The following is a 7,535-nucleotide window of genomic DNA, read 5'->3' as shown; positions in this document are numbered from 1 at the left end:
TACAGAAAATAATTTAATAGACAATGAATTACATTCTTTATACCCAGCCTCCTGCAAGGAGAACAACAGAAGACTTGCCCCAAGGAGCATTTAAGGACAGAAGGGTTAGAGCCACCAGCCCCTTCTCTGATTTTTTGAAAGTGGCCCCAGCTAACCCCAGGTGTGTACATTTTGCTCCAGATTATACTCACTCTGCCCTCTGAAAGCCCACGCTGTGGGCTGGGGGATTTGCAGCCCCACTAGAGAGCTGGGGTAATCAAGGCCCAGAAAGGGGAAGGGGCTTGCCCAAGTCCCCCACGAGGGTAGCAGCAGTGTCAGGCCTAGAACCAGGTCTCCTGGACTGAACTGATTCCCCTGCAGGCACATGGGTCAGGCAGCCCCCATGCTTCTCCCTCCCAGGCCCCTGAATCCAGCCCAGGGCCAGCTCTGCACCAGCGGGGGCATTCCCAGTGATGAAGGAGGTGGAAGGGATGAGGACTGAGGGCCCTTCCTCAGGAACAAAGCATGGGTTTCTCAGATCTGCCCCACCCCTACACAAAGTACATTCTTTTCATGCTTGAAGGTTTTTTTTTTAAATTCTGAGGTGGTGGGCAGGGTTCAGCTCCCAGGAAGACTGGTGAGTTCTGTGAGGCTCAGGAGACACCATGGGGGTGGGTGGTCCCTGAGGGGTCTGAGTGCCCCATTCCAGGACAAGAAAGGAGGTGAGTTGGAATAAGGGCCCTCCAGGAAGGACAGAGGTGGGCAGAGGGGGTGCTGGCTGCTGTTCAGGAGGGGGCCAGCACAGAAGTATCCTGCAGAGGGCCCCTGCCCTCTTCTCACACCAGAAATGCTAGAAGGCTTGATCTCCCCTCCCCCCAGGGTAGGGGGCCAGACACAGAAATAGACAGGCTCAGGACCCAGCAACTACCCTATAACAACTTTTTAAACTTCCAAGGTAGATATCACATGAAAGCAATACTCTTCTCCCAGGAGTCCTGGCCCCTCACCCCCAGGGTGAAGGCCTAGTGCTCACAGGATGGGCCACTGGACCCTCCAGGGGATAAAAGGCATCCCCAGGGAGGCCGGAGGCCCTGGGGTGTGGGGGTGTCAGAGCTGCCCACCCAGGAAGCCCCTCTCTAGGGTGCTCCCCAGGGCTGTAGAGGGCCATGGAACTCAGGGCATTGATCCACAGGCCCTGGAGGTGGTATGCCCCTCAATTCCAGGTGGCCCATGGTCTGTCCAGTCATCCTCCTGAGGTCACTGCAGGGTGCAAGCTATACATACAGGGGCAAGGGGGTGGGTTGGTATCAGGTCTCTGGCAAGAGGCAGAACCTAAGGCCACCCCCAAGCCTTCGCCCCTCCTTGGGAGAAGTATCAGACCCCAGAGAATGACTCACAGCTACGAACCGACTCCAACAGCCCCTCTTTGTCCAGGGTCTCTGCTTCCCAGTGAGACTCCCTCATCTGTGGGACATAAGACAGCACAAGTGGTGAGAGGCAGCCAGAGACAGTGACAGGAGGCCACAACAAAGAGCCATTGAGCAACCAAGAATGTGAAGAAGAGACAGGGATGGAGAGCCCTTTGGATGGAGACTGGAGAGGGAAACACACTGAGGGGTGGGCACAGACAGCCACAGGCAGAAGCAGAGCCCATAAACCCTTGCCCCGTGCAGCCCCCCCATGCCCCCACCTTGACCTGCTCCTTCAGGTATTCAGCTCGAGCCATGAGATTCTGAACCTGCCAAGGGAAGACATGCCCAAAGGTGTCAGACAATAGGCCTCCTCCTCAGCCCTGGAGCTCTCCAGAACCCTCTACCATTAGAATGGCTTCCCCTCTGAGATCGCTACCTGTTCTCTCCTCCAGGAAGCCTTCCTGACAGCACCAGCCCAGCAGACTTTTGGCACCAGTTCCCAGAACGTGACAGTCCTATTGCCCTGATCTGAACACCCCAGCCCCAATGGCGCAAGTGGGGCTACCCACTTACCGAGTCTGGGAGGTTTGACTCCCAGTCTTGGAACACCCTGAGGAGGTCCCCACAGACCAAGGTGGTCCCCAGAGAGAAGCAGAGTGAAAGGGGAAGAGGAAGCCCCCCTAACCCTCCCAACCCCAGCGGGCACCTCAGCATGAAGCAGCTCCCGCCTCCGGCCTGGGGGCTCCGCTGCAAAGAGATAGATGCAGTGAGGGCAGGGCTGTCAGGGGCTGGGCAGGGTGTGGTGCTGGAGGGGCCTCACCTGCAAGCAGCAGCAGCAGCTCCCCCAGGCTATGCTGGTACATGTCCAGGGCATCCTGCTCCCTGCCAGCTTCCTCCTCCTGCAGCCGCACAGACGTGGGTGGGTCACAGACATGACCTGGATTCCCCCCTGCCCCACCTGGGCCCCTCCCACTGGGTACCCACCTTGGCCAGGGCAGCTGAAGCCACTTCCAGGGCAGCTAGGAGGCGTGGCTTGTCCCGGGCCATCTCTGGGAGAAGGGTGCAAAGCCTCAGGGTGAGCAGGGTGAGAGGGGCAGCCTGACTTCTTGTCTCCTGAGCCTCCCCAAGACTGCCTCCCCTGCAGGCTGGAAGAAGGTTTGCTGGGAGCCTGGTGGGTCAGCCAAGGACCAGGGCCTACCTCTGAGCAGGTCCCGAGTGGAGGTTCCCTGCCTTAGCAGGGCCTGATTGGAGGAGGAGACAATGGCCTTGAGCTCCTCAGCCCGGGACACGTACTGCCCCACCTGTAGGAGGGCAAGGGGCTGAGGAGGGCTGCCCCACCCCTGCCTCCCTCCATGGGCCCCACTCGCCAGCACCCACCTCCAAGCCGTCCCTCTGGGTCCTCAGCCACTGCCCCAAGCTGTAACCACATGTAAGGGGTCAACTGAGGCTGGCCTGACTCCCTCCCAGCTCTACGTTGCAGGACAGAAAGTGTAAGTTCTGAGACAGCCATTCCTCCAGGGCCCTGGGGATGCCTGGACTTTCCCCCCACACTCACCCCACTTTCTTGTGGGGACTCCCTACTCACCCACCTTTGCCTTAATTGCCTCCTTCCGTTGAGCATCCATTTCATCTGCAGAAGGTGGGGTTTATATGAGAAGTCTGGGGGGTGACCCCTGCCCCACTCTAAACCCTCCAGGACCCCTAAAGCCTCCAAATTCCAGGTTTACTCCCTGGATGGAAAGTGCTGGAATCAATCCCTGGCCACAATGGCTGACCCCACCCCTGCTGCACCCAGGGCTCCAGGCCTGGCCTGGGACTCACAGTGCAGGGCAGGCACGAAGAAGTCCAGGGCCTTGCAGTAGAGAGATAAGGCGGCCGCCGCATCCCCCTCCTGGTCCTTCTTCACGGCCTGTACCACCAGGGCAGTCTGGGGGGCAGGTGGATTAGGAGGGATGCCCACCTCCCACCCTCCTATGCTCCACAAGAAGAGAAAGATCAGTTCTCCTGAGTCCACCCTTGGGCAGCTTACCGCTTGCGCCAGGCTCTCCCCGCTGGGCATGTGCTCCAGGTCTACCCAGGGATGAGCAAAGAAGTCCTGGAAGGAGATGCGGCGGCCGGGGTCCCGCTCCAGGAGGCGCTGCAGTAGGTCCCGGCAGTCACGGGAGAGCAGGGGTCGCAGGGGAAGCTGCAAGGCCAGGGCACCGATCATATTGGGCTCCAGCATGTCAGCCCCCAGACCAGGGGCCTACAGGATGCCCCAGAGGTACACGCTTGAAAGGTGGAGGATCTGAGACCCGGGACGAACAGTCACGGGGCAAAGTGGTGGCGCCAGCAGAGAGCCAGGCCTCCTTCCTCGGGCTCCTCCAAGCCCCTCACTGCCTTTAAAAAAAAAAAAATTTTTTTTTTTTAACTGCCTTTAGCTGTTATATAATCTGGGGGCTCCTGGGACTACTGGCCCCTTGGGAAGGCTGGCCCGGGTCTACTTTGTTTTCTCCCCACAGAGGCCTGCACAGTTCTCTGTGGGGCGGGACCTGTGCTGCCCATTGTGGGTTGATCTGGGACCCTGGGCGCCTCGACTTCCAGTGGCTTGGAGCCCACACTCCTGTCTGTGGCAGGTGGGACTGAGGTCTCCACCCTCAGGGCCCTGACTCCCTCTATCCCCCCAGTTGCCAGACCCACCTCAATAACCCGGTTGCTACGGATCTTCTCTTCCAGCTCTGAGAATGACCTGGAGGCAAAGGGGGGCTGCCCGAAAAGGGCTTCTGTGGAAGGAGGCAGAGGGGAGGCCAGGAGGAGGTGAGGTCAAGCCTAGCCTGGCCCACTCCTGGGGAGGGGGCCAGACACCCCTCGGAGCTGGGGGCCCAGGGAGGTGGAGTGAGAGTTCTTACTAGAGCCCTTTAGGAGTGGGCCAGAGAGAGGCCCTGACTGAGGACACACAGCGCAGACCCTGGGGAGGGGAGCAGGGGACAAAGCTCTTACCATACAGGATGACCCCCACAGACCAAAGGTCCACACGGGCATCATACTGCCGCTGACACACCATCTCCGGGGCCATATAAAGGGGGGAACCTCGGAGCACATGCTTCTCATCCCACGGGGACATGTGTTGTGCGAAGCCAAAGTCTGCAGGCAAGAGATCGGGCATCAGGGCTCAATTCCCAGCCACTTCCACTCCCGGCCTTTGAAGCCTCTGCCCCGGGCTCCAGCTGCAGGGCCCCACCTCCAGACTCACCAGGATTGATCCTACTTCCCAGCCTTTGCTCATGCCCATTCTCTGCTTAACCTGGAATGCCCTGCTACATCTACCTCCTGGGTTGTAAATCCTGGCCCCTGCACAGCCCCTCAGGCACCTTTTTCCCAGGAAGCTCACCTGATCACACTAGCTACATGGACAAGCCCCTGCTAGGGGTTAGAACTCTCCCTCACTGCCCCATCAAGCTTAGATGATGCAAGACCACATTCTCTGGCTTCTAGCCTCAAGTCAAATATTGTCCAATCTTGTTAGTCCCCTCAACCACCGCCCTCCCTATCCCCAACCTCACACCCTCCTACCCCTGCTATAGACTGAATCACAGTCTGAGCTCCAATCCTGGTGACAGGCTGAGCCCTGATCCTGCCCCCACACTGAGCCTTAACCCCACTCATTACACTACAGGAGTATGAATGACCAATGAAAAGTTCTACCTTTTGACGATGGGGCCCAGCCCTGGCTGGCCAAGCCTGCTACTATTTGATGACTCAATAGAGGTGCTGAGTGAGCCCAGGCAGAGGGAGGTCTCTGCACAGCCCCCCTCCAAGCCACAACTCTGCTGTTCCAGACACAGACCTGCCAATTTGAGGTGGGGCTTCTCCAAGGAGCTCAGCAGAATGTTCTGTGGCTTCAGGTCCAGGTGAGAGATGTTCCGTTCATAAAGGAACTGCAGGGCACTGGCTGGAGGGCGGGACCCATGCAGGGAGAGAGGTTAGAGAAGCCCATCCCCACCTGCCTCTGCAGCTCACACAACCCTCTTCTGGCCTGGCTGGTCCACTGAATACTTCACGTATATGCTCCAAGCTCCTGTCACTTCTAAGAGTTTGCCCCCTTCCCAGAGTGTCCTCCCTCTTCTCTTCTACCCCTTCACAACCCCCACCCCCACCCCAAGAAGCCTCCCAGGATGCTTCAGCACTTTAGGATCTCGTTCTTTTCCTTGACAAAACAGTTGGGTCCTTCCCACTGGGCCTTGGACTATTCTACGAGGTCCTTATATTATGCTCTACACGTGGAAGCCTGGACCCCCACTGATGGGGCCTCCTCTCCCCCTGTTTCTCTCACAACATCCTTAAGCCAGAGCTGGGCACATGGGAAAGGTGAGGCCATGAAAATCCAAGCTGGAGCAGGAGACAATGCAAAGTGTGCCAGGGCTCCAAGCCTGGGGCAGATGGGCTGGGAAAGCAGAGAACATAGGAAGGGGTGTCAGGCTGGGCTCAGAGGCTTTTACCTAACTGCTGCATGAAGACACGAGCCACCTTCTCGGGCAGAATCCTGCGGGTATGGATGAAGCGAGACAGGTCACCACCTGCACAGAACTCCATGATGAGGTAGATGTTGTCGCTGTCCCACTGTGGTTAGAGGTAGAGAGGTAGCCTAAAGAGGGTGTCCCTTCTCCAGGCCCTTTGGGGATGGCTCCACCCCAGGCCTGTACCTGGAAGTCTTTCAGCTGTACGATGTGCGGGTGTCGAATGCCCTTGAGGATCTCAATCTCTGTCAGGAGGTTTTCCACGGACGCCTTGTTCAGACTTTTCTTGGCCACACACTTTATGGCTACAACCTCACGGGTGTCCTTCTGAAAGAAGATTTGGGGGCTCTGCCTTGAGGGGGCCAGAGCACATGCCTGGCTGGAAGGGCCCTGCTTCCCTCTGCCCCCGCCCTCTCACTGGGCCCATCCACTCACTCCAGGCCAACAATAGAGTTTTCCCTTTTCAGCCTAGTGAGGCATCTGGATTCTGGGTTCCCAGTTTGCCAACCCAGACTGGTGTTGTCGAACTCTCTGCTCCATAACTCATTTCACTATATTCTAGAGGATCCCGGCCAAGGGATGTGACTGGGTGCTCTAGAACTGCCCGCTCTCTCTCCTAACTGGGACCAGCCTTTTAGAACCTGTCCCAGCCTCCTCCCAGCCCAGGTGGAATCTTTTGAGCCTGTTCTTCGGCCACAGACACCGAGGCTCCATCGAGGTCTCCAACCCCGGAGGATGTCCACCTGCCTCCCCAGACAACACAGGGGTGTGTAGGTGTGCTTGTTTTTAAGGCCTGGGGGTGGTGGTCAGCTCCAACCTTCATAGACGGTCAGCAGGAGGCAGGACAGGCCGCCTGCCCCTAACTGCTCTCATGCCGTCTCTAACCTCTCCCCGTTTCCCACCCGGCGGGGCTTATTCAGGGTTTGGAGGGCTAGGTGCCAGGCCCTCCAGTTCTCCTCATGCTCCCCAATTCGGCCTCAGACAGGGAGCCAGCCCCCGGCCCTCACCTTGGAGTAGGCCTTGTACACCGTGGCGTACGTGCCACTGCCCAGCCGCTCGGTGAGAATGAAGCCGTCCAGCCTCGGGGGGCCCCAGCCGGGCCCCGCCATCCCGGCCGCCCCGCGCCCGCACACGGGTGCTTCCTGGTTCCCGGCGCGGGGTTCCGGCCGGGAGCGGAGCGGCGGAGCGCGGGCGGCCCGGCTGGACTCTATGCTGCCCCCAGCGCCGCCCGCCGGGAGTGCAGCGCGGCGGGCGGGAGGCGGGGCTGCGGGCAGGGCGCCGGCTCCCCACCGCCCCCGCGGCCCCGCCCCGCGCCCCAGCCTGCACCCTGCAGGGCGCCTCCCCGGACTCTGTCGCTGGAAATCAGCCACCAGCCAGCCCCCTCAATGTCCATTTGGGGATACGGAGGACCTGCGGAGGAAAGCCGGGGATAGCAGAAGATGTCACCCGGGGAATCGAGGGGCGGTTCATCCAATAGGCAAGGTAAGTATTGTTTTCCTTGCCTACCAGATCATCTGTAGTGTTAAATTTCACATTTTTCCACATCAGAAAGATTCTGCTTCTAGGTATGGCGGATGTCTGTCTTTCCCAACCCCGCAGCACCTTCCCACAGAATCAAAGCCTCTTTTCAAATTTACAACCCCTGACA

General features: G+C 59.0%; 1 protein-coding gene across 7 annotated transcripts; it reads right to left on the bottom strand.

Moving 5' to 3' along the window:
* ULK3 (unc-51 like kinase 3) lies at positions 1-7,060 on the bottom strand. Of its 7 annotated transcripts, none has more exons than XM_064267270.1 (16): positions 6,895-7,060; positions 6,074-6,214; positions 5,870-5,990; positions 5,218-5,322; positions 4,371-4,514; positions 4,071-4,153; positions 3,421-3,576; positions 3,213-3,318; positions 2,981-3,021; positions 2,590-2,632; positions 2,376-2,440; positions 2,212-2,290; positions 2,098-2,138; positions 1,670-1,717; positions 1,377-1,443; positions 1-1,253 (listed from the first exon to the last, which is right to left on the bottom strand). In XM_064267270.1, exons 1-16 carry the CDS (start codon positions 6,994-6,996, stop codon positions 1,237-1,239), a joined length of 1,359 nt encoding a protein of 452 aa, XP_064123340.1. In that variant the 5' UTR covers positions 6,997-7,060; the 3' UTR covers positions 1-1,236. The 7 variants fall into 7 exon arrangements, 4 of the variants coding, with proteins under 4 accessions (XP_064123340.1, XP_064123339.1, XP_010592055.1 ...); XM_064267269.1 differs by having other exon boundaries at positions 2,590-2,692; positions 6,895-7,059; XR_010317395.1 differs by lacking the exon at positions 2,098-2,138 and having other exon boundaries at positions 2,590-2,692.
* Between the last annotated feature and the right edge of the window lie 475 nt (positions 7,061-7,535).

The sequence above is a fragment of the Loxodonta africana genome, chromosome 13 (assembly GCF_030014295.1).
Source record: "Loxodonta africana isolate mLoxAfr1 chromosome 13, mLoxAfr1.hap2, whole genome shotgun sequence".
In the NCBI taxonomy this organism is placed as follows: Eukaryota; Metazoa; Chordata; class Mammalia; order Proboscidea; family Elephantidae; genus Loxodonta; species Loxodonta africana.
This window is presented reverse-complemented; position numbering and strand designations above follow the sequence as displayed.

What these genes read in the sequence shown, in the direction of transcription:
- ULK3 (XM_064267269.1), bottom strand. Translation starts at nt 6,996, where the DNA reads ATGGCGGGGCCCGGCTGGGGCCCCCCGAGGCTGGACGGCTTCATTCTC. An exon ending in TGTACAAGGCCTACTCCAAG is followed by an intron (nt 6,215 to 6,894) that starts GTGAGGGCCGGG and finishes ATCTTCTTTCAG; the next exon opens with AAGGACACCCGTGAGGTTGT. An exon ending in CACTCGGGACCTGCTCAGAG is followed by an intron (nt 2,441 to 2,589) that starts GTAGGCCCTGGT and finishes CCCTTCTCCCAG; the next exon opens with AGATGGCCCGGGACAAGCCA.